The sequence below is a fragment of the Hirundo rustica genome, chromosome 5, assembly GCF_015227805.2.
Source record: "Hirundo rustica isolate bHirRus1 chromosome 5, bHirRus1.pri.v3, whole genome shotgun sequence".
Taxonomy (NCBI): Eukaryota; Metazoa; Chordata; class Aves; order Passeriformes; family Hirundinidae; genus Hirundo; species Hirundo rustica.
Window position 1 is genome coordinate 17,684,263 of NC_053454.1, and position 27,261 is coordinate 17,711,523.

At 38.9% G+C, this 27,261-nt stretch overlaps 1 protein-coding gene across 1 annotated transcript in view; it reads right to left on the reverse strand.

Moving 5' to 3' along the window:
- The window catches only part of DHX15 (DEAH-box helicase 15), a 50,335-nt gene extending 23,363 nt beyond the window's left edge, over positions 1-26,972 (reverse strand). Inside the window, exons 1-6 of the mRNA XM_040065805.2 lie at positions 26,792-26,972; positions 20,625-20,973; positions 15,704-15,897; positions 14,417-14,576; positions 13,826-14,044; positions 2,684-2,851 (exon numbers count right to left, since the gene is read on the reverse strand). Coding sequence (XP_039921739.1) covers positions 2,684-2,851; positions 13,826-14,044; positions 14,417-14,576; positions 15,704-15,897; positions 20,625-20,973; positions 26,792-26,859 — 1,158 coding nt within the window. The 5' untranslated portion in view covers positions 26,860-26,972. The remainder of the gene's footprint in view (positions 1-2,683; positions 2,852-13,825; positions 14,045-14,416; positions 14,577-15,703; positions 15,898-20,624; positions 20,974-26,791) is intronic.
- Between the last annotated feature and the right edge of the window lie 289 nt (positions 26,973-27,261).

A 27,261-nucleotide genomic window follows, 5' to 3' on the forward strand; every position in this document is an offset into this window, starting at 1 on the left:
ACACTGACAATTAATTCGGAATTACTGTGTTTCACATGCTACGGAGTTCCTCAAACAAACAGAAAATCCTGTACACACGTCACTGACAGGTAACCTGCACAAATTAGCCAAAAGATAACAGCTACAAATATCAGTGCAAAATCTCAGTGCATTTCTATAAAAAAATTGTAATGCATTAAATATACAAATTAAACTCACACTCTCACATTAAAAGACTTGTTAATCCACATTTAGCTTTAGAGTAGACCTCATTTAAGAAGTTGTGTTTTTCTGCTAATGTACAGAACCATCCATACCCAGAGTCTTCCAATCCTAATTACAGAGCAGAGACAAAAGGTTTTTATCCTGCTTTTAATCACTGATTTCTATTAGGACCCTTCAATACCAGGAACTCAATACAGTTACTATGCTTAGTCCACAACGGTACAGCAATTTAATTTGCACCTGAATTCACTTAATCTATAAAGAACTTTCCGAAGTAAAAAAAAGTTATTTACACAGTGGATTCTGTTGCACATATAGATATCATTTGTCAATGTCACATTGCTTAAAAAATGACAGTAACTTTAAAAACAAAAGATATTTTAAAAAAGGTTGGTTTAGACTTGAAAGATCTAATTTCTTCAAAGTACAAAGTTACCTGAACATCAAACAACTGAAATTAGCACTAAACTATGTAATAAATTATAATTATCCTTAGCTGTAGTTTTGCAGTTTCTGAGATGAATTTAAAAACCTTGTTCTGAATATTAAAATATATGTAGCATCTACATCTACAAATATATTTATATTGCATATATATTAACTAGTAATGCTTAAGACTGCTAAAACAAATTAGAATGCAGTTTGAAAAGAAGGAATAAGATGACAAGGAGCCTTTAATACAGGACAATAGAAAGTTTAAGTTACTGCCATCTTCCTCAATTAAAAAAAACATTCTTACTAGTTCCTCAGAGTATTTGTAATCATAAGCCGTCCCACAATAACAGTTGTTTTCGTAGCTCAAAGATGACAAAAATAGTGCAAAGTTGTCAAGCTGCATCACTACTAGCTGTTACTATCACTACTACAGCAAAATGCCACTACTTCCAGCATCTCTCAATCCACAAAGTTAAAGCTCGGGAGATACTTACTGAGTTACTGCACACCCTTCACTTACACTTTTATGACCACCAGAGCCTTTGAAAGGGATCATATCACCTACTAGCTCCCTCCTCAGCACTGGTAAAATCTATGTTCAGCTCCCACAAAGGACTGGATGAAAACAGACATTTTCTTAAATAGGCACAGCACCACATGGTTTTACTTTACATACCTTGATCACTAAGACTAAATGAAACTAAACCAACATTTAAAAAATTTAAAACACACATGCACTTTCACTCAGTTAGATTTGTTATGGAGATAAAAAGTAAAACATGGAAGCCAGAATATTTCAGCCAAAGCAGGCAAAGAGGAAAAGTAACTTTATAGGTCTGTTGCCTACATGCTGTGCCTGCTTTTGCCTATAGTAGGCATCTTTTGGGCATAACTTTTCTTCTAGTAAAACAGCTGCTAAACCAAGAGTGCCTTCCTCTCAGAGACTGGTACTGGCTCTGTCATTTCAACTTAACAAAAACTACACTCTGCACTTATTATCCTCCTATGCAGAAAACCAAAGCCTTCCTATTTTGAAGGGCAGAGTTTTAAACAGGAGTGAAAATTTAATTAAATACAAACCTATCACTTATTACACAAAAGCAATTTTATTCATTTAAGTCATTTGCAAATACAATTTTGTTGCAGCATTAGTTTCAGGATTTCAGATTGAATGCTTTCTGCAATCAACTTCTACAGGAAAAGGAAGATAATTTCACTAAATTTAGTAAGTGATTTATTCTTCCAGAACACTAGAAAGTTGTCACTAGTATTCTACATGCATTGTACTGCACAAAAACAACAAATAATTAAGGAACAAACCCTGCCTAGAGCACATAGTATGATTCAGCTTTGACCTTCAATATCTTAGCTTTGTGACTGCCAGTTCTGTAGAGCAGGAGTTTTGTTTTAGGAAGCTTTAATATGACTCCTTTCTAATAAAACACATAGCTTCTACTATGGATTATTGTGAGCACTGACATATTAATTTTATGAAGAACATCCACTGTGCCATTTTCCATTTTTCTGTCTATTTTGCCTAATGAAAGAACCTCAATTCCTCATTTATTACTACAAAAATACAAATCTTGAACTTCAACATCCCTGTTTTAACTTGCACCTTTCTAATAAACCTTAAGAAACACAAAAAACCTGCCTGAAAAATCTACCCCAAAGAGATAGCCCAAACTGTCTCTCAAAAAAAAAAAAAAAAAAAAGGCAGCAAGCAGCACATCTAAAAATCATATTTCACATAAGAAACTTCAATGAATGCCATTACCATTCAGTCAAATCAAACTGTTACCACAACATCCTGGCCCTATACATATGGATGACAGAACTTTGATTTTGCACTAAGAGACAAATTTCAAGTTATCTAAAAATTCTAATGTGATAAAATGCTGCATTTTTAAGGCATTATAAAAAAACACCCCTGTACTTGTTGCTGTCCAAATACATTTAAAGGAGCTGAAAATCGTATTTCATGGCCCATGCAACAGTGCGTAGCTAATTACAGAGCAGAACAGTAATGCAGCTTAGTATTTACCTTTCTTCCTATTGCTCCGTTTTGTTTTTTTGGTGGGGGAGGTTCAAATATCCTTTGCTGCTGCTGTGGAGGAAGGGTGGAATACAATGGAATGATTTTTATGTCACCAACTTCAGGACCTAAGTCATCAATTTCACGTTTTATCCTCTTGCAGGCTTCATCAATCTCCTGCAAAGCAAAAATACTGTTTAGAAGAGAATTCCATGAAAAAGGAAGCATATTTAGAGCGCTTATGACAATTAGATAAAGTATATACCCTGAAGAACAATTACAATATCTTCTACATTAAAAAAATAAAATAAAAAAATCAATCAAGGTGCTTACTGAATTAGCAATCAAATTTCCACAATACTTCAAGATGTTTCAGCTTCCATACGCTAATGAACAGCCTAATTTGCATTCAACATCCTTTTTCTTTTAGTCATGTTTCCTAATTAAATCTCTACAAATTGTACTAAAATTGAAATCTCTCACCCTGGAATATTAAACTGCACTCATGACCTTTTCAATTTTCACAATCTGAAGGAAATTGATGTGCAAGATATTTAAAATAAGCCAATTAAGCTTTAATGTCACGTATCACTAATGCAATTATATGGAAGATTTGCTTCATTGTACCTAATGAGAACAAACACCTTTACAGTATAAACATGGATACTCAAAACCAAACCTCTCAATCCCATGTTTCAGATCTTATTTTAAAATTTACTGAAACCCCATTTGGGTTTAAGAAAAATCCGTGCAATACTCTGAACATGTTTTATGCTTAATTTTACCATAGTATTTTCTAGCCTATTTTCTGCTTACCATACTAAACAGCTCACCATAGCCCAGTTGTTTTAAACCCATTTTAAAACGACTACATTTAAGCCAGTGAGGTGACCAATAGTTATGACAAGATCTGAGGAAAATTGGAGTGCACATTAATATAGGTTAATGAGTAACATCATTCATTGTCTTCAACTTAAAAATCACAACAGAGCCTTCACTAGTGTAACTAAGAGACACTGACCATCTATGGATCCTCCATCTCAACCACTGAGGGAAGCATAAAGTCATTACAAAAAGCAACAGTGGCCAAAAGCAAAAAAAAAAAATATTACCACATACTCTGGGAAGAGAGGGGAGCACCCCCCTTTACCACTAGCCTGATGTTGAAGTGATACTCAAGACCCTAAAGCAAATACACAGAACTGGTAATCTAAAGGCTCTGTAAAATGATTTTAAACTGTGATCTGAAAGGCAAAAGCAGTCTCCTTTTAAGAAAACAAATTCAGACAGATCTGCACCGAATCTGAATCTTTCATTTGTTCTTAAAGAGACATTTAGATTCTCAGCACAAATGCACTGAGTATGTTTTAAAGAAGCACAGACAACACTTGTTCTTATTGATCAGTGTATACAATTAATGTAAGCATGGCAACAGGAAGGCTCTTTGATGTCCAAGAGCCCTTTTAAGAGTAAGCCTAATCTGTCAAGTAATGTACTGTCAATAAAGGAGAACTGCAGATATTTACCAAAACCATGCACTTTGCCAACAAATCCAACACATCCTCATAAAAATGTAAGGGGTATACAAGAAACTGAGCTGGAATGCCCACTACTGGCTCACTATAAGAGAATGATTTTTTTTTTTTTTTTTTTGCACAGGTGTTAAGTACCATTGTTCTCCCGCTAACCTTGTTTCAAATCCAGTAATAGCCTCCCAGTTTTAAGGGAGTTGAATATTTAATATAAACAAGAATACAGCCAGAACCTTAGTTCCTGGTCTGAAGACCACAACACCATTCATGGAATTCATGCAGATTATACTGCGTAATCAGGAAAGCTGTGATGGTGGAGAGGATACTTAGTCTTCAGTAGGTAATGACTAGAGGTTCCAAGACAGTTTTATACTTAAGAAAAGGCAAAATGCAAGCAAGCAAGGAAAAAATAAAAGCACTACACTCTTCAGGACAAGTGTACACAGCTACTGATCAACTTTCAGAAGAGAAAAAATCATTAATTCTTCCTAGAGTTTACCAATGTAGTTTTAAAGTTTCTCTTTACCTTCTCTTTAACCAGGATACATTAAGAATACTTCAAAACAGGTAACTGCCATATTCGCAGATTTGCAGAGATAACTAAAGACCTCTCCTAACAAACTACTTTAAGAAGGATGCAAAACACCAAGAGTCACTGTCACTCATCTGAAGACAATAAAAATGCATTCTTTAATAGTAGTAGTTTAAATTTTAAAAAGTAAGAGTAGTTTCCTTTTATTTACCACCCTAACAGAAAACTACAGTATCTACTACTAGTACATCTACTTCCCCACACAGTACCTCACAGTATCAATCCTGCCAGAGTCATGAAACATTTGGACAGCATAGGGTGTGACCTTTGGGGCTATCCTGTATAGGACCAGGAGCTGGACTTGGATGATCCTAGCAGGTCCCTTCCAATTCAGCATATTCTGTGATTCTAACTGTATCCAGAATCACACACAGATGATGACCAAAAGTGGCATCCCCAAGTACACAAGATAGAAGGATTATGTGTAGTAATAATAATTTTAAAGTGTTAAGGATACCTTTGAGTGCTCAAGATTTGTTTGCATCACATGAAGATACTTAAATCCAGAAATATGAGACATACAGTTGAAGGTACAATCCTATCTTTAATTCTATTAAGATTCAGCAAGTCTAATTCAATCATCACACTTTATTTAAGTATGAAAGGCTTTTCAAAAACAAACAAACAAATCATACACCTTTAAATATTCGTACACCATTTACTCTAAACAAATTCAATATAAAACCGTTTCCTGGAAGAAATATTATTGCAACAATCCGCACAGAAGACATCCCAAAGACTCCTCAAAGCCCTAAACTACCACACTGACTACCTGAGATAGTGGGTAAAGGGGCTACAGGAAGTAGGAACCACTTAGACCCATGATGCCCAGTGCACCAGCACAAGGACCTGCTTCAGAGTTAAACAAAGAAGAAAATAGGCCTAACATACTAAAAGCATGAGACTTTTAGCAATGCTGACATTACTAGATTGATCCTAGTTCTTCAGAAACAAGACTTCCTAGGACTAATATTTGAGAAATAGTTCTCAGCAAAATCATAGGCAATGAACTTGTCCATTGGTACACTCATTCCAAAAAGAGCTGACTATCAAAAGGTAAAAAGCAAGAAGACCACAAAAAGAGGTAACATTACACTACCAATTGCTCATTCTTCTCAAGCTTCAAGTGTCACAACACATCTGTACTTCACAAAACCCAGTAATCAGACTAGTCCCAGTCAGTCATCTCAAGTACTTTAAAGCTTCCAGAAACTTCCTCTTGATCCCATCAAAATAAATTTACATCACACAGACAATAGGTACAGTTAAGCTGCAACACTATGGAAACTATAGAATCAAGCAGCAATTAAGAACACCACAGTACTACACTCTGAACATTAACATGGAGTCCTCAACATTCTTCCATACCATCAGCACCTTAAGTGATTTTCCTTGGAAGTGCTTCCAAAACGGACTGCAGTCAATAAAGAGAAATTATTTCTTTTTATATATACTAGTGATCAATGAGGTAATGGGTGGCGAACATTTCTCAATCAGGAAAAACAAAGTCACCTCAACATACAACTGACAGTCAACAACTTTTATTCTGAACTTACAGCTAAGTAAAAGTAGCTTAAAAAAGAAAAAAAAAAAGCTGCAATCAGGAAAATATTTTAATTATTTAATCAAATTTAAGCTAATTGAAATGGTGTTCCTTCCAACAAATCGGTGTGTTTAAGAGTGATTCTCCACAAAGACCTGAGTGGGCTGCTTTGTTTTCAAATAACTGGTGGACAACAGGCAATATTTAGAATATTTGTCTAATTAGGTAAATTTAATTCAGGAGCTTAAGTATCGGTAAGCAATTGTAAGATCCCAAAAAGCTTCAGGATTTTAATGTCAACTTCCATTTGTGAAAGACCTAAGTCTGTATGGGAATCAATGCTTAGCACTGTATTGTTTAGAAAACAGTGCAAGACCAGGGTGGACAGTTTCCCTTCAATTAATTAGTAACAGTAGTGCAGCCAGCTATATTTTCATAGAACAGTAAGTAGGCTACTTATGCCTGCTAAATCTCACCGGAATTTTATTCCATCTTAACTCACTTCTCCAAAGAAAAGGGAGGCTAATTGCTAGTGCCTAAAAAAAACCCAAGAAACACCTGGATTCACTAACTTTTACTCCTCTCACTGAAGCTATGTTTTTTCTGTGCAGCTAGAAATGCAAATGTTCACCAGCCCAGAAGGAAACTTCTGCATATGAAGCCTGTTAACAAAATAAATGAGTCCTGAACTCTCAGAATGCTGGGACTGAAACCAGGAGGACCATAAGTTTTCCCATGGCTTAAGTTCAAGAGCACTGCTTATAGAACTAATGCTTAAATCTTCGTGCCACCAGCATCTTTGATGTGTACTAGTAAATACTACCCAGACTGAAAGCCAGAACATGAAGCATGTTCATGTCATGAACAAAGTAGTACTTAGCAATACTTTTTTCCCTTTAAAAAAATGTAACTTACAAAAGCCTTATTACTAAAAATCTTGCAGGTATGACGTTTGAAGACTGACTGCCAGCTCCTGGTTCCTCAGGCTGTGTGTCAAAACACGTAGCAAAGAGAAACTTGGAAGTAAATGAACCACAAGCCAATACCTTATCAGCCCCCTCCAAAAACACATTTCCACTGCTTTGTATCATCTCACTACTCTGATACCTAACGTACCCTAGATCTGCACCAAAACCTAAGGATTTGAATGAATTAGCAGTTCATCTAAAAGGAGCTGTATAAAATTAATCACACTTGAGACTGATTTTGTCTATCATGCCTTTTTTCTGCTGTTGAAAATGAAGTCTCTATTACATGTTCAAGCTGAATGCTCAGTACAAATTCCCTTCCATTCCTTTTCCTGATGGCATTTTTTGCAGTCAAAAGTAAGGTGCTCACACTGAAGACCATGAACAACAGAAAAATCTTATAGGAGCAGTTGCACATTTTATTGAATTAGCACCACATCTTTAAGAAGCTAGTTTGTGCTGAAAAAATATGTGATTATTCCTAGTTACACTACAAGTTCCATTCAACAGTAGGCAAAAAAAAAAACCCCTAAACTAACAAACATAAAAAGAAACCCAGAATGACAAGTAGCAATGCAGTTCACAAAATCACAGAAGAGGCTCGAAGGAAGCTCAAAGATCATCTAATCCAACCTTTCTTGTCAAAAACACAGCCTAACAAGACGGCCCAACACTGTGTCCAGCTGAATCCTACATACCCAGTGTTGTGGAAACCATCACTTCCCCGGGAGTTTATTCCAATGGTTGATTATTCTCATTGTGAAATATTTTCCTCTTGTGTCTTATCACAATCTCGTCAGGATTTACTTTTATCCATTACCCCTCATCTTTTCATGTGGGTCCTTGTAAACAGGGAGTCTCCATGTATGTTGTAGCCACTCTTTAAACACTGGCTCACAATGATGAGATCTACCCTGAGTCTTCTTTTCTCAAGGCTGAACAAACCCAGTCCCCTCAGCACTTCCCATTCCTTTGAGTATTTGTGGCCTCAAGTTACTGAGATACACTGCTCTTGCAAATCTAACAATCTTTGCCTTCCGTTTGTGTGCAAGACTCATCTGTGCTGCCATTGAGAAGTACAGTGAAGTTACACTGATACTAAACAGCAGGTACTGAATGATGGACAAGTTATCCTAAGCCAAAGTAATTCCAGTGCCAGCACTCACTCTAACTCATAGGCCAGAGTGTTCTATGCAAACAGCCAGTGACCTTGCTGGCCAGGCTCCACTCAACCGCAAGATCTAAGCTGTATCTCACCTTTACAAAAACCCTTTCTACAAAAAGATGGTGACTAGTGATGTCATTTAAGCACATTCAATGCGACAATTTGAGCACTTGGCATGCAAAACAGAGTTCAGTAATTTTGTAAACATGGTCCTTGGGAAATGAATATGGGGCAAAGGAAACAAATACCTAAGTAAGAGGTACTTTGCAAACTAGAAATATTTAGCAGACACTTTAACCTGTCCCCTTCTAAATTCCATCGTATGCAAGGCACAGCTAATCACATCTGGCCTTGATGACATGAACTTTTCTAGAAATACAGTCTTTGTCCTCAAAGCCTGCATGGAACTTCCTTACTTCCCCTTTCTTCCTCTAGAAAGAAAGACTGCTACAAGCTAAAATGACAGAACAGCAGTAAAAAGAACTGGCACCAAGAGCTGCACCACTTCAGACCTCTGAATACAGACTGAGCAAAAAAAATTTTGCCAAATTACGCACACAGACAAAAAAAGTAATACATGGAAAAAGTCGATGCTTAAACATAACTAAAACTGCTCTGTCAAGTCAAAACTAAATCTGGCTTGGAATAATTCACATTCAAGATCTCTCTGACCTGACTTATTTGTAACATTTAATATTGACATCTTCCCAAATGAATGAAGAACAAAAAAACTTCCTCCTTTTAGTATTTGAACAAAATTAGTACTACTGCTCTTCTTTCAGTCCATGCTGCCCAACTCCCCAAATACTTCCTCTCTGAATTGAAACAGGAAAACTTGTGCTCACTTTAGCCCAGTATGCAGACTTCCTCAACCTTACCCAACCACTACAACTGACACCAAAAGCTGTCAATTTTCACTTCAATTTCCACGTAAGAAAGTCTGTTTGCTTTCAATTCCAGAGTTTAACCAGTCTCACTCTGATGAAAATATTGTGCCTTTAAAATAAACCCTAATTTACTAAACTTTCTAGCAAAACATCAGAAACATTTTTTGACTCTTTTCTAAACCATCAGTTTTACCAATATCACTAAGGTTTTCTAGAATACTGAATTTCACAGCAACAATTTTAGGTATATTTATCTACAACCAAGAACACTGCTGATCTGTACTTCACATCTCCAGATGAAGCTTGGATTCTTTCTCAAAATGTGTAACGATGCATGTAACCTTGTTAGAAAGAAGGGTAACAGAGAACACAATTGGATTTTGCAAATTCCCATGTTACCAGAATATGCAAGATCCATATAAGTTTCTGTCATTATTTCTGTCTTTCCCACCCCACAAGTTTCATCTCTAAGTATATTACACCTACTCTCAGATTACTGATCTCAATGGGGTTTAAAATCTAATACTGTTTTAGAAGAACCTCAGTAGAAATTAAACCGTTGCCTCTCAGAACTGAATGTGTATCTACAGAACTAGACTACCAACTTTGTAATCTTTAAGACCGAGAACAAGTTTGACAACACCTGTTGTCTAAGAAAGACATGTTGACTGAAATGTAATTATGCTTCCCCCTTGTGAAACAAAATCCCCCTCAGTTTCCAATTTTGCTTGTGACTGATGACAAGCAACCTAGCTTAACACCTCTCTATGTGCAGTGGGGTTGATGCTGGTTGGATGCCAGACACCCACCAAAGCCTCTCTATCACTCCCCTCTGCAGCGGGACAGGGAAGAGAAAATGTAAGGGTTCATGAGCTGAGATAAGGACAGAGAGATCACTCATCACATACCACTACAGGCAGAACAGGCTCAGATTAGAGATATTAACTGAATTTATGACTAACAAAATCAGAGCATGATAATGGGAAGTAAAATAAAACCTTCAAAACATGTTCCCCTCACCCCTCTCTCCTTCCCAGCTCTACCTACTACCCCCCAATAGTACAGGGAGACCTGGAATTGGGGTTATGGTCAGTTCATCAGGAATTATTTCTCTTGCTTCTCAGGAAGAGGAGTCCTCCTCCTGCTCCAGCATAAGATGCCCCACATGGGAGACAGTTCTCCATTAACTTCTCTGACCTGAGTCCATCTTGTGAGCAACAGATCGCTGTAAGCTGCTGCAGCACTTTTGGTCACTTTTGCACAGGGTGAAGTTCCTCAAGAACTGGCTGCTCCAGAGCTGTCACCACTCTCCAGGGGCCCTCGACATAGTCACAGCCTCCTGTCAGGCATCAACCTGCTCCAGCATGTCCATGCACCACCAGCTCCAAGGGAATCCCAGCTCTGGTGCCTGGGGCACCTCCTTCCCCCTCCTTCTGCATTGACATTGCTGTCTGCAGAGGTGTTCCTATCATGTTCTCACCCTGCTCTTCTCTGTCTGGAATTACAACTGCTCAATAATTTGTCCTTTCTCTTCTCAAATATGTTATCACAGAGGTGCGAGCACCGTTGGCTCAGCCTTCTCCAGTGGCACATCCATCTTTGGAGCTGCCAGGGATTAACTCTGCTGGATATGGATGAAGCTCCTCAAAGAAGCCACTCTGCTACCAAAGCCTGGCCATGCAAAGCCAATACACCAGGTTATACCTTTTCTGAACACTGGCATTAAACATGAACACTAGTTCTGTGTTCTGAAATTTTCTTACTATACCAGGAGGGTTGTTTGTTTGAAAAAGCAACAAATGAGTTTTCCTTCTTCCAAAGCCTGTAGGACAAGTCCTGTTTCAAAATGTTCACTCCTAGTAAATTCTGCTTTTAAACATCGTCTTTTGTTATTAATGGACTTAAAAGCAGTTCATACATATAATCATACTTTTGTTGCTTTTGGGATTCAGGAAAGAAATTTTTACTGAACACATATTTTCTGCACCATTAACAACAATTTTATCATCATCCAGTAGCAGGCTAATACAAGATTCTTTTAGTTTCCAAACACATCTTCTTTTAATTTTCTGGGCATGACCACACAGAATCTTCCTTGCACCTCCAAGTTTCATCATCTTCTCTATGTCTTAACTAATCTGTATAAATTAACTGCTATCTATCTTAATTCCCATATGAAATTACTTCATTAGGGTGAGAAGAGAGTAGCCAATAAGGAACCCCATTCTACCACAGACCACTACAATTCCATCTCATTTTCAGCCTCAAACTCTGAACAAGTCACATTTGCACCATTTCAGCTAAAGCATGTTCCCCTTCCATAATTTCATTTAGCTCTGTACATACACCTTTCTGACAAAAAAAAAAAATCTGGCACCCTGTTCATACTGTTTTGAAGAATCCAAGAGAACTACAAAGCACTTCTGCCTAGCATACATCAATTTTAACCTAACTACTAAGCCTAATGAACCTGAAGCACCTAGTGGTAATGCTACCTAGAGCACACTTTCCCATTCTTGAGAGTACAGCAGGTCGTACCACTTTAGATTCAACCACGATATACACAGACACTCTATAACGATGCTCAACAGAGGCACCAAAATGTCATTAATCATAAAAGTTTAAGTACTTCCAAGCTTCTCTACAGACGCTAAAGCAGACTTGAATTTCATGCGAACCACCCAAACTAAGACTAGCTCCAGGCAGTCAACTCCAGTGGCCCTGGGTAGTACCATCAACTGACACACAGACTGGAGAACTCTGGACTCCCAAGCAGAGGATGCTGGCTCACCAATGCACATGTTAAAGTGATTCAGTAGTACAGTGTTAGCTGCTTTTATAATTAACTATTTAAATACACTTACGAGCATGTACTGTGTGCAGAATTTTATTCAGAATTTGCTTATAATACAGTATGTCCTGCAAATCAACCTAGTGAAAATCAAAGAACTTCCTCATGCAAAAGAACAGAGTACATCTGTAGCACTGGCAGATCTGGAGTCTAGAGCCATTTGCCAAAGGGAAGACACTAATCCCGTACTCTGCAGTGATTGTTTTAACAGGTTTTTTAGAGTAATACATAGCACCTGATGCAGCAAGCACATAATTCATGAATCAGAAGGCCACGTATTTATGCTTCATGAAAGGCTGAAGACCAGCCTGATTTAGCATCTTGGTAAGAAAATAAAATCTGCTGAAACAGCAGGACAGCAGTGTTCCTTTCTCTTGCCACTAATTTTCACCCTTATGCAACAGCTGTTTCACTAATTCACACATTTAAGTACCCAACTAGTCTGAACTAAACCAAGCAGGTAGGTTTCCAAGCCACTATCACTGGAAGTTATTTCTTCCTACCTGTACTTTAACTTACACCAATACTCCAAACAAAGAACGACAGATGTAAAAATCAGAGTATTTGCTTTTATAGTGACAGTCATTGCTTTGGTTTTTCAAGGTAAATGACCAGCCAGAAGACTTTAATCTAATGTCTCATGTTAGAGGCAACGTATCTTTATGACTGGCAAGTCTACGCAAGAAGCCTGGGTACCTTTAGCATCAGAAGTTACCTGTACCACTTTCCCCCTTGGCAGAGTTAAGGCTGTGTATGCTTAGAAGAAAGACACAGATTTGTTCCACACCCCTTAAAAGATATATTTTTTTCAAGAGTAGTAACTGCCAGAAAAATGAGTTGGATGAGTTGGAGAATGTTTTTGTTAGCTGTGCTTTTTCTCCTGCTAAAAACACGTTTAGCTTGACTGAGTCCAGCAAACGTCCAAAATGCCTACAGGTTTTTAACCTCTTCTCCATCTCAGTTTACCAATATGGACACTCAAAAGAGCTTCAAAGAATGACCAAGACTAAAAAAACACCCCAGACTATTTCAAATAAAGTGTTTCAAATTTCCAGAAAATCCTCATTTCCTGATGTAGTTTAGCTTAAGTGCTTATATACAATCCTCCTGCAGGGCACAGAGTCTGTTTCTGAGACCTAACCCCCTGAATTTATGGTACATAAAGTCTACAGCCTAATATTCAAAGTCATTAATAAAAAACCAAAACCTGAACATTCTTATTAAAACCACTACTGATAGCTAAGTAGCAGAAGCAAATGGTTATTCTCCAGTTAAACTGTACAATATATGTACAGAAGTGCATAGAAATATCTTTTCAATAAAAACCAAGGACACTCTCAGCTACCCAGATCTTTCGAGTTTCCATCAGTTCAAACCGAGGGTTCATTCTCTGGACTTCTGTTTTTGAAGTACTTGAGTTGATGAAATTTTTCATTTTAGAAAGGCCTTGCACAGCATTTATATTACAGATATGTACAATGTCGAATGACCTAAAGGTAAACCTCAGGTCACCCAAACAATAAACTAGGAAAGGAAACTAAGTGTTTTAGTCTACACAAGTCACTTAAAGCAGTTTCTGTATGGAACAATGAATAGAAAACAGAAGAATGTACCTCTTGTCCTGTAAGAAAGAGTAAGAGATCTCCTTCTTCTTCTTCACACATGTGAATTTGTATTACTGTTCGAATGGCAGCCTCAAGGTAGTCCCTTTCAGGTTCTGGAGTATAGAATATCTCCACAGGATGGGTGCGACCCGGGATGGTTAGAAGAGGACAGTTATCAAAATAGATCTGAAACTTGCCAGCATCTAAAGTAGCACTCATAACTATAACCTGTAGATTTGGAAGACAAAAAGTTACTCAACCTTTAGAAGAACTTGTGACACGTTATGCATGCAATTAATTTTAAGAAAGTAAATTGCTGACTGTGATATAAGAATGCTTTTATTATCTGAATACAGCACCCTTCTTATAAAGGTTAACAAAAATTCCAAGTCCAACACAAAGTTAAGCTACAATTATACTGTTTCTAGGAGCTTCCTCAACACAAAACACGTTCAGAATTTCCTAAGGTTAGCCTTTCAATATACATTATCACAGATCAAAAAAGAATTATAAAAATCAGTTAATGGTAAGTACACATATACTTTATCCAGTATGACTGCAACTAGAACCGAGATGCTGTTGGATTTCACCATTACTGACCTTCAAATCAGATCTTTGTCTTACAACTTCCTTCAAAACTCCCATCAAGATATCCGTAGCCAGTGTTCTCTCATGGGCCTCATCAAGAATTATAACACCATAGCGCTCCAGCAAAGGATCGTTCATCGCTTCACGAAGTAACATACCGTCAGTCATATACCTGAACAAACAGAAACAATTCCAACACACATTCTATTTATTAGGTTTGACACGCAATCCTCTTCCATATTCACCAGTTGCTTGAACTAAGCTTTTAATCAACTTTTTAAAAAAGTAGGAACACCAGCAAACTACTTCCAACACTAACAACAAGTCCATTTTAAGTTTTCAAATAGATATAGAACGTAAGTGGAATCTGGGATTACATGGGAAAAGCTTAAAAAAAAAAGGGGGGGGAGGGGCGCGGGACGAGGAGAAACAAGATTTAGTAACATTTACATTGGTTTGTAGACTATTAGCGGCAAATGTCCACACCTAAGCTCAAGAGACAGGGAAAAAAAAAGGGGAAAACACCCTCTGAAATTCAAGATATAGTGGTTTTGCAATTGCTCTCCTTTTCTGTCTGCAAATCCTCTGTTCACTTTCTGCTTTTCTGTTACTTTTACATTTCTTTTTCCATATTAACTTTATGCCCAGCCCTTCAACTACTTGTATGACCAAAGATAGAAAAACTTTAATCCTTGAACCACACTATGTTGTTTTTAACTGAACATTCTGAATGCAATTTTCAACTACTGTATTAAACGCACCTGGTTCCTGGCAGCACAGGAATCTATAGCAGCTGACAAGTAAACAGTCCTGACTATGTGTCCCAGAGCTATGTACAGGCCAGTTCTGAATCTTTGGGGACTTCTCTTTACTGAAATAAGCTACTGAACTTCACTAGAAGTACTCTCAGTAGAAGACACCACACATAAAACATCAGCAGAATGCACAACAAAGAAAAGCTGCATGCTGAAGGGCTTCATTATGAATAGCACCCTAATAAAAAACTTATTTGGGTCACCTTCTTCTGTATGGATCATTTAAAATTAATTTCTATAGGGCACGGTGACTTCTTCAAGAAGAATGAATCATTTTCAACTCTATTCATGCCTCACACCTCAGGTTTCTCTCAGCACATGCTACAGCCCTGTCGTCTCTTCCCCACTCAGACACAAAGCACCCATCTACAGAGTCACTCCCTTATTACTCCTTTCATAACTTTGCTCATACCCTTCATTACCCTGTGATTCCCCCACCTCCAAGTATGCTGTTATACCTTTACCTGACAGCTGGTATACTTACTTCAAAATGGTTTTTGCACTACTGCAATCTTCAAAGCGAATGGAGTAACCAACCTCCTGGCCCAGCATGACATCCATCTCATCAGCAACGCGCTGTGCCACGCTCATCGCAGCCACTCGCCGCGGCTGGGTACACGCCACTCCCCTCTTGGGGCCAGGTAATGAGCGCATGTAGTCAACGCACCACTGAGGGATCTGTCAAAAATCAAATTCAGTGATAAACACACTTCAAACGGCCCTATGGAATTTGTAACCTTTGTATTGAATGCAAAGTCAGAGAGAATTTCACAGATGTCAGCTGCATACACAATAATATCCAAAGCACGACAGAAGACAGACTAGCTAGTTAGATCCAATGCCACTAAATAAAGCACACTCTTGTTAAGAATGTACATAGCTATCTTTGAAGTTATTAAGGAAATACACAGGTTCACAGTACATTCTAGTCCTGTTAGATCAATACCTTTTACAGGTGCTTAGCAGGGACCAACATGCTCCTGAGCAACCAAAATTAAAGCTAACACACTCAAAATCTGAATTTGGTAGCACAGTTAAAGTTTTACAGTAAGCAAAACGTATCTTGTCTTGAAAAAGTAATGCTTATTAATGTTCAAGCAAAAATAACTATTTTAGTAATAAAGACCTGTCTCAGTCAAGATGTGCAACAAATAAAATGAACAGGTAATTATGTTCATTAGGCTTATTACTGTTCTTCAGAAATGTCATCAACCAGATAAAAAAACCCTATTCTCCTTTCCTGTGTCAGCACTTGTTTTATTTGCCAGTCAGTAGTTTTCTGCTCCCATTAGCAATATGGAAACAGTAAGAATCATCCAAAATAAATTTTACTCAGAATTTCTAAGGTCAGTAACAGTTTGATGGACATAATTATTCTCAACATGTTCTCAGTGTGACACTTTATGAGGAGACATCTCCAGGCCTAAATAGTTCCAAGCCTACAGACCAAAAAAACCCCACTTGTTCTTAGTAATTACTTTCCAAGCATTCTTAAAAGCACAAAGAGGAAAAGAAACCATATCCTTTATACACTGCACCAATGAGGAACAAGAGAAAAAGCAGTATAATTTAAACCAGGAAAATATTGGTTCTTCATTATTATATTTTCTCAGCAAAATGGACATAAGTAAACAGTAAAACAATCAGAAGCAGATGAGTGTAGTCTAATGCATTTTTTAAATGAAGAATATAATCCCACTATAAATACAACAATAAAGCAAACAAAATCAAAATATGACAGGAGACTACTAGACTGCTGTGAAGACCTCAATTTCTGAAAATCCTATTCAAAACTAGAACTAATAGCAGTTCTTGAACACTAACAGCAGCAACATGAAACCCTATCCTATAACATATACACAGCTCCCCTGCTTCCCAAGTCACTAGGTACAGTTCAACTAAGTATATTAGTATATATAAGTACATTAATATATATAAGTTTATTAGTGTATATAAGTATATTAGTATATTAGGTGAAGCTTTTTGACTTCAAACAGAGCTAGTCCTGAAATATATGTTGAACCAGCAGGTCTGTCAAGCCACTGCAGCACGAAATAAAACAAATTTAAAAGTGATTTTCCAGTAAACAGCAAAACCTTCAGCACTGGTGTAAAATGAAAAAGGGCTCCACAGACTTCCCTGTGCTAAGCTGATATAGATGAAGGCTCTTCCTGTCCAGCTTTTAAAGACGTACAAATATTGGGGAAAAAGGACTGTGCCATATGGCATTTTTTACTTCAGTCATGCCTGGGAATATACCGAACACTTCTTATCATTTGGTTCTTGTGAAACCTAGCCTAAAGTTAATTCCACTGACAGAAAAAAACCCTATACAATCATCAAAACCCATGACTTTCCTTATAAAAAAGATCATTTTATCAATAGCAAAAGCAAGAGGAATGGCTTTAGTTAGCATCATTTCATCTCAAGGACCTTCTCAGTTAAGCAAGATTTTCAAATAGAACTTCCATAAATGCGAGGAGCGGGTGACTACACATACAGTGTCCTCTAAGATCAAGGATAAACGGTCTAAGGGCTGTTAAAGACTACTTCAGAGGCAAAGGAACTTGACCATTTAAGGAATGCAAAGCCAAGAGACAGAAGAGCACTGCCCTTTCTGGCTTTTTTGAGCCTCTCCAACTTACTGAAAACTTTCTCAGTTAAAAGTTACATGGTAGAATTTTCTGAATTTTCATTACTTCAGAACCCATATCAGTTCTCCTGCACACTGCAAAGGACAAGCATTAAGGTATGCTCTGCATCACCTTGCTTCTGGACTTCGGCAAGGAGTCCTGCTAAAGGGGCATAACTTAGTTACATCAATATGCAAAGGAAATGCCACTCTACGATTCTCTTTGCCAAACAAGGTGAAATTATTATACCAAAACCACATATGATCCCAGCTTTAAAAGAGAGGGAGCACTGCAATTACAGCAATAATTACCCCTTCCTAAGAGGGATCTGGCACACCCATTCCACCACTGAGCCTGTTTCCAGCTCATTTAGAAAAACCAATTAACTTCGAAGGTTACTTTAAATTACAAATCAAGCCACTGCAAACACTAAAGAACTGAAAATTATTGTCTTGGCTTCCAATATACTTTTTCAGTACTTTGGGGTTTAATTCTACGTGAAACAAGTGAGAGAAGTTTCATCTTCTGTTTTTTCCATTGTCTGAGCCAAGCATTTCCAATCTTGGGCGCCCTGCGAGACTAATGGAAAAACAAGCACATATCATAGAATCACAAAATGGTTTCAGGTGGAAGGGCTCTTAAAGACCATCTGGTTTCAACCATCAACCAGACCAGACTGCCACAAGCCCCATCCCAACCTGGCCTTGAACACTTGCAGGGATGAGGCACTCACAACTTCTCCAGGAACCTGTTCTAGCATTTTACCACTCTCACTGTAAAAAATTTCCTAATGCCTACTCTAAATTTCCCCTCTTTCAAAGTAATTTCTCCTTGTCCTATCACTATCTGCCCACGTAAAAAGTCACTCTCCATGTTTGTTTTAAGTCCTCTTTAGGTACTGAAACGCCACAATGAGGCCTCCCCAGAGCCTTCTCTCCTCCAGGCTGAACAATCCCAACTCTCTCAACCTGTCCAAATAGGAGAGGTGCAGATAATAAATCAGGGAAGAGACTTGAAAGGCAGCAGCTCACTATCAAAAATATTATCTACTACTGCATTGCCTTCTACTATCACAATGAAAGAGAAGACATTAATTTTGGAAATAACATTTTTTCACATTGCATTATTTTATTTGTATAAAGTTGACATTAATAGCTTATGAACACCTGCAGTTTGAGCATTAAAGGATTTCTTAGCTGCAGAAAAGTATTTCTCTTGCTCTGATCAATGAATTTAAGAAAAAAAAATCATCCCCCAACAGTTTTTAAGACAGCAATTGACCACAAAAACAACATGACACTATCATATGCAAAATGAAGTTTTCATTCGGTGGCAGCAGGATAATTTCAGTGATATGTCCCTACAGAGATACTGTCAATTGTTTAAAAATGCATCTGCAACTTCACAGAGCAAACTCAGAAGAACCTTGGAAGGTTCCAAGACAGCTGATGCGCTTCCTAAAAATCCCATTTTTAGGAAAGGTATGTTAAATTACTTAAATCCTTTCAGAAAGTAAGAGTTAAAGTAGTAAGATAACTTAGGAAAAGCTCTATACCTGAGGTATGACACTGACACAACCCTTAGATCTTCAAATTTTCAGATCACACAAGCAATCTTGTTCTCATATAGGTAAGTACCATTTTATAACGTAATACTTGGGATACTGCATCCTCCAAATAATTACATAATCAAACCTTTCTGAAGGATTCTATACAGTCCTGGTCTTGGACTATACAGTTTTAAAAAATTTTAGATAATATCGTAACACTGTTGGCTAAGATAACACTAGTTCCTAGAATGTGCAGCAAGGTCCTGTAACTTTAAATATTTCAGGCACAGCTATAAAACATATCCAATATACTACTATGTCATTCACATTTTCTCAAGATCAAAAATTGTATGACCAAAAATTTACTGTCTACAAGACTTAAAGTTAGATACAATCCATTTTATAAAGACTTAAATATTCTTCTACTTTTATTTTCTGCCTAGATAAAAGGATTTTATCAGATTACAGAACAAAAAACTTTTTTACATTACTTTTTAACACAGACTTTAAACAGCAAACTAGAGGATAAAGTTGTGAACAAGTCTGCCCTGGTATTAATACCCAGGTGTTCCTTTTATCTTAGATATTCCATTTACTGGGCCTCAAAATTTTTCCTAACACTTAAGAAGGCTCTACAACATCTGTTACCACTACTTTCGGTGCTGAGGAAGACTTTTAAAGCCATCAGTCTACCAAAAAAAAGGTGATTTTTAACCGCAGCACTAAAAAGCTCTACAACCTCTGAGAAGTTTCAGCACCAAAGAAACACAAGACTCTACCTCTCAAGTTTGAGTATTACCAAAAGCTTATCAGATGTCAGCATCTGACATTTCAATTCCTTTTATCTGTAGCAGTAAGTTTCATAAAACATGAACAAGTTCATACTTTGTAACTGCCTACAGACAGCTGAATAAATTATTTGGAACCACCACTTCAGTTTATGGGTTAGTACACTTCTGTCACATTAAAGCTCTATCTTCCTGTACCAGAAACCTACCAATTATAAAGCCCAGTGGAAGCAGGGGCCTGGAAGCAGTACTGGATTGTTGAAGTTGAAGATGCTGTGAGATTCTCCTCACCGTCTGCACTCATTAAGCAAATATAACATTCATCAAATTAGTTTTGCTCACAGTTTGTGAAGTATTCTTACACAATTTCTCACACATGCCTAGCAACAGCCACAACCTTTTAAAAAATGCAGTATCATACAGATAAGAACTCACCTGTGTTGTTTTACCAGACCCGGTCTCTCCAACCAGCACAAACGACTGATGCCTAACCAAAATATCTGTAAATCTTTCTTTATATTCCCAGACAGGAAGTTGTAGCCTTTTTTTCAGGATATCATAATATCGTGGGGTATGTGGTAGATTTGTGAAAGGGTTAATACTGTGTGGAATCATTGCTGGTTTTATAGCTGGTAACCCAGCAGCTGCATAATATGTTGAGTTAGACGTAGGTCGCAGATCTTTTTCCTTGTCCCTTTCTCTGTCACGATCTCTATCTCTGTCACGATCCCTGTCACGATCTTTCGAGCGGTCATCTCGGTCCCTGTCCCGGTCCCGATCTTTCCTAAAATGAGTTAAGAGACACAGCAGAAAATCAGACACTTGAATATTTAAATGCAGAGGAGGAATTTTAATACAATGCAACTCTAAAGGTGCCCAGTGTAAAGTGGATACAAACCAAATTTTTAAAGGCTTGCAGACAGCTACCTGGAAGGATAAGCACCAAGGAGTAACAAGAGTATATATGATGCATACCACTAGATATACAGAGCTACATTTATTGCACCTAAACACTACAACAGTTCCTCTCATTACAGGCAAGACTGCATAAAGCTATCACACGGAGAGATGAACGTTTTAACTCTCTTCTAAAGAATCAGCTATGCAGTGTAGGTATATCACAGTTTTCCCCATCCCCACTTTCTGCTCCAGAAAAATAAGAGAACACTTAAAGTCTTTTTGCCGACCTACTAAAGGAATTGTACTCATCCAAAAAAAATAACTCAAGATAATAAACAAGCCATGGAAAGAGAGCTTGATTTTATTATTCCACAATTACACTATGTACTTGTTGTTGTTGTTTCAAGTCTTACACACAATTCTGGCTTCATCAGCTTTGATACAGAGGTTGTTGAGTCTGGAATTTAAGACAAAACCAGCCACTGCAGCTCACAGAATCAGAAAAAATTAGGTTGGAAATGACCCTTAAGATCATGGAGTTCAACAGTTAACCCAACACTACAAAGCTGTACAGTATCTTCTGCAGTGCTACCTCCTACCACACACTTAAACAGCATTAATGTATTCGCATTTGTTCCAAATACTAAGTAGAAAAATTCACTGCATGTGCAAAAGAAAAACAGTATTCTCAAACTCTGACCCCAGTCTTTTTGAGTTTCTTATTGTGCAAGTCCATGTACTTGTTCTTGCACATAATCCCACTCTTTCTACAAACACACTCACAAAAGGATCCTTAGTTTGACCCAAAAACTACAGCTGCAAGCTTTTAATAAAAATTCCCAAAGCAGGACTTCAAAACAAGCCCTGCCTTACAAAAACAATCCATCTCATTTTAAACTAGATCAAGTTTAAAAGATTAGTGGCATCATTGCCTGCAAAACTGAGGATATCCTCAGCTTTGTCTCTTTTTGTGCATTAACTGAAATCCCACCAAAAAGGCAAAACAACAAAGTCAACACCACCTTTATAGTAAGCACTCACATAAACATTCCTAGGAATATTAGGTAAAAAACAAAACCTCACTTCCTTTTTCATCAACACTCAGGATGTCTAGAGACCATGTCCACAGAAAACTCTTGCCAACGCTCCTCTCCAAAGCTTGTTTTAAACATGCATTTGGCATTCAAATGTAACTACTGAAATAATACCGAATTCTGACCCATAGAGAAGATGCAGTAACCAAGATTTAATAAGTACTTATTCTATACATTTTAATTCAAAATGTGCTGTACTTTGGAAACAACCACCACTACTCTTCTTGTATAAATGAATGTCATGTGTGCAGCCTTCCCCCCTCCCCCCGCCCCAGTACTTCAATCTATCAGGACAACAGAGGTCATATTATGATTTTTTTAACATGACTTTTAACACAGACTCATGGAAAATAAAGAAGGATTACAAAACATACTGTTTACTTTCACTTAACTCAGTTGTAGGTTTTCCTAAGGATCTGGACTCTGAGTAAGTTAAAAATTAAGACCCTTTCTAGGGCATTTGTTTGAATATGAGATAGTCTAGCTTTAACACTACTTCTAACGCAAGTATTGTCAAATATTGTACAAGCTAGAAATCTCTTCCTACTGTAAAATGCCAGGCAGATATTGCAGAACCCAATCAGTCCATATTCTCCATATGGAAGTTACCCCTAAGAACTAGGTTCCATTAGGCTACTCAGAAAGGTGTAAGAGCCTAATAGCATTTACCAGACAGCAACAAAGCTTTGGACTTGGCTGATGTGCAATTCACCTTCCAAACTTAGCTGCAGGCACCAGGGCATACAAGTGCATGGTGACAAAGTAACATCACCGGCAGGAAAAAGAAATAAAGGAATAAAGGCAATTCAAGAATGGTAAAGCCAGGGTAAAATGCAACAACACACTTCACTAAAGGAAAAGTAAGTCACACTACTAATGTGCAGGTTTGGTTGGGGTTTTTTAATGCATTCTTTTGTCTATGTGTGTTTCTGAAGGACTTGTATCCCTCTCTGGTTAGTGACTTTAACACTAGTTAAAGTGTGAATAAACCACACCAGCAAAATCTATTCCACAACCATTTACTTAAACAGGATCACATCAGCAGCTTCTGCATTAGAGACCATCAGGTGTCCCTTCCCATCCCCTTCAGCCGCCATGGAGCAGCCCAAGCGCTAAAATGAACAGATCCCAACTGCTGCCTAGCCTTCCCATGAGTCAGTACAAGCATTTCACCAGGTTCGTGAAGAACCAACCCTCCCACCAGCACTCATTTTAACCTGGATCAGTCTCTCTGGTCCAGCCTCCAAAACACTCCCTTGTAGCACTTATTTTCTGTGTTGGTAGCTACTTAAACAAAAATACAACCTCATGAACAAAAACTGAATTAGATGGACTACAGATATAATCCATCTGGATGGAAAGCAGCATTAATCCCCCACTTCTCAGTTTCTTCACTGAACTCTTACAGCTTTTTAATTGTACAAACAGAAAGGAAACCAATCAAGCTCTACGCACATTTCAGAAATAAAAAAGTTATTTGCATGTTAGTAAAAAGAGTTGAGTCTATTTCTTATTTTCAAAAAGCAGAAGAGAAGCAGGGACAACTAAAACCTTCCACAGAAAGACAACATACAACACACCTTCAAAGTTACTCGCTAATGCTTAGAATGACACAGCAGCACTTTCTTTCCCTAAAACTGTTTACCAGTCTCCCATTATTACTGAAGCTTAGCAAACACACACTCCCTTGGTCAACAAGCAAAAACAGGAATGACAGTTATGCTTGCCATATTAATTTCCTTAACTTTAGAAAAATGTGGCTTGGCAGTTCTTCACTTATTAACTGTCACATTTTAGTTGCTTTTTCGTCATTGCACAGAGAAAACAGAACTCAAACACAAAAATTAACAGTAAAATAATAATTTAATCATATTTGTCTTGTGCCTGAAAACCGTAGCAGCCTCCATGATCAGGCTGGGATTCTTTGCTCTGCTTTTAAGTGAAAAAGTCTGGTCTGCTATTTGCTTTCACTCCCTTACACTCACACATAGATAATAATATGAACACAAAAGAAGCACTACAGTGATCACTAAATAAAAGTGCTTTTTTGGGTAAAAAAACATATAAAAATAAAAATGGAAACAAAGGACTCAAGGTAAACCACTGATCATCACAGTGAAAGTTTGAGCCCAACTAACAGATCATCACTACTTTTTGCCATTACTAAACACAGCAATAGTTGATGCAAAAAAAGCAATGCAGCTAAAGGAAGTTCTGCTCTATACAGAAATCAATCAAGTATAATTAATTTGAATGATACATCCCACTAGATCACTATCTCTAGATGTTACACAACTCAAAGAAATTAATATATTTTAATATATGAATTTGTATGTAATTCACAGAAACACTGTAACCAAAAACCTTCCATACATTTTCTATTTCCAAAATATTTTTTACTTCACAGACAATACTTCAAGTCTGGAAGAAAACAGATGTCATGAAGATGCTTAAGGTTACACCAACAATTGCAAACCTGCTGGCCAAGTAGAGGGCATGTGGCACTGCTGCCGTGCAGAGCCACCCACACCAAGAGAGGCCTCTATTAAAGAGGAATTAAAAAATATAGATTCACTTGAAGGAACTTTCATATTTTGTCAGGTAGTCCAGTTTAGATACAAGACACGCTACTGTTCTGAATGTGAAGTGGTAACCATGCAAGGAGCTCATCCAGCTTAATCCAGCTCCAAAACCACTTAAATTGCAGAAATGCACTCAGCACAGAGCAAGACAAGTACACACATGCTTTTAACAAGACTCCGTGCATCTTTCTTAGGGCCTTGCATAAGCTGCAAAACCAAACTACTCTAAAATAAACCCAGCATGTAACATTAGCATGACTCATGCCACATGAATTAGGATTTCAGGTCATCTAAGAAATAATCATGCTCAGTAATTATGCTTATAGTGAGTTCTTCTCAGTCCTATGCCATTTAATGCTTTTACCAGCAGAGGAAGGGACAGAAAAGGTGCACAAGACCAGCACTGCTATAGCATTTAGGTGCCATAAAGGTCAATGTCTTCCAGTTTAACACTGGTGGGAACTCAGTGCAGTACATACAAAATGGTGACTGAGAGTTCAGAATGACAAAGCCACACCAAAACTGTAAAATCCACCAACATACAAACAAGGAAGTACTGACCTGTGATTATCTTTACAACCAGCTATAACAGTCATACCACATTTAAATAACGCCCAATTCTGACATAACCACTTAATAATTTTACAAAAAACTCTACATACAGAAAAGCTGTATATGTACAAGTTTTCTGTAGACTCAGAGGAACTAATCCAATCTCTGGGAAATCCAACAAAAATGCATTAACTGAGACAAACAGATCAATATATTTTAAAATGTGATTATGATGATCCTACAGACAGAAAAAAGACTTGAATAATAAACGTGGGGTTTTTTAGCTGAGAAAAATGCATCAAACTCAAGGGGCTAAAAACTGAAGCTGTACAAGCTAACCTTAAAAAAGGGAAGTTTTGCAAAGACTGTTTATCAGTGAATAGTAACTGCTACATTGAACTTGGAGTTACTGTAACCTTTGAAAACAAACAGATGGATTTTTTTTTTAGATAAATAGTCCAAAACAATGCTGACGGACTTTATTGTTTAATTCAGAGAAGCTTCCTGTGCTCCATAAAGAAGGCCAGACTAGATAAAGACTGCATTTCTTTGTACACCCTGAGATTTCGGAAATTTACTTTAAAGAGCCGCCTACCTTTCCTCCCCGTCCTGCCCAGTTAGAGGGAAAATATTATGTAAAGAAAGCTCTAAAGCAAGGCTGAATTTAAGGACACCACAAGTGCATTGTCTGTTCCGGCATTTACATTAACCTCAACAAAAATAAGCGGAAGCGTGCGCGGCACAGTCCTAAAACACCAACCCTCGCAAAACTAAGAAAAAAAAAAAAAAAGAAGCGCTCCCTTTCCCCCTACCTCAAAACCCACCTCACCACGAATTCTTACTTCAAGCCAAGCACATCACCGAGGGTGACTGGGTGAAAGACGTTAACAAAGGAACACCGCTCCCACCAGTGCAAGCACCAATAACACGGGCTGCACAAACCTCGTGCTCACCTCTAGGCCCACGTCTGCCAGAACCTTTCAAGCCACAGAACAAGTAAACAAATACAAAGGAAGGGAGGAAGGAGTGGGAAGGGTGAATATAAATATCAAGGCGAAGAATTGCAAACAAAGCGCGGCGCGGGGGCGCGGGCCCAGCAGCGCGCCACCCCCGCCACGGGCGCCCAGCCCAGCCCACTCGCCCGGGCCGGCGCCTCCCTCCCTTCCCCCTCCGGGCGCCGCCGCACGAGGCCCCTCTGCTCGCTCCCGCCGCCATCCCCCCCCGCGAGGGGCCCGCCCGGCGGGGCGGCCGATACCGGGCCAGAACCAGCGCTCCGGGGAGCCGCGAGGCTTCGAGGCCTGCTCGGCCGATGCGGCGTCTCTGCGGCCTCTCCCTGCCTCGCACGGCGGCCGCGCCGCGCCCCGGGGAGCTCCAGCCCCGGAGGGGCGGCCGGAACCGGGGTGGGGCGCGGATGGCGAGGGAGCAGCCACGATCCCCCCCCACCCGCCCCGCCGCGGGCCGCGCCACCCCTCACCCGTCGGTGGTGCGTTTCTTGCTGGAGCTGTAATCGTCGCCCAGATCGAGGCGGTGGCGCTTGGACATGGCGACGGCGGTCGGTCGGTCGGTCGGTCGGTCTGTCTGTCTCTCTGGCGGGCGGTCGGGCGGTCCGTCCGGGTGCGGCGAGCGGGCACTCTGCGCTCCCTCCCCGAGCGGCGGCGCGGCGAGGCACGGCCGACAAAATGGCGGCCGGAAGGAAGCGCCGGGAGCGCGCGAGGCGCTGGCGCGCGGGCCCGTTGGCCAAAGCTCCCCTGGGCGCCCGCCCGGCGGCCCCGCCCCTCCGCGCGCTCCCGCGGCGGCGCCAGAGGGCCTGCCCGGAAAGGCCCCATTACGGGAACGGTGGGGCGCGGGATCACCGAGCGGAGAGACCCCTCAGATCATCCAGGACAACCGCCCACCCAGCACCACCCCCGTAACCGCTAAACCACATCGCCCAGCGCCACATCC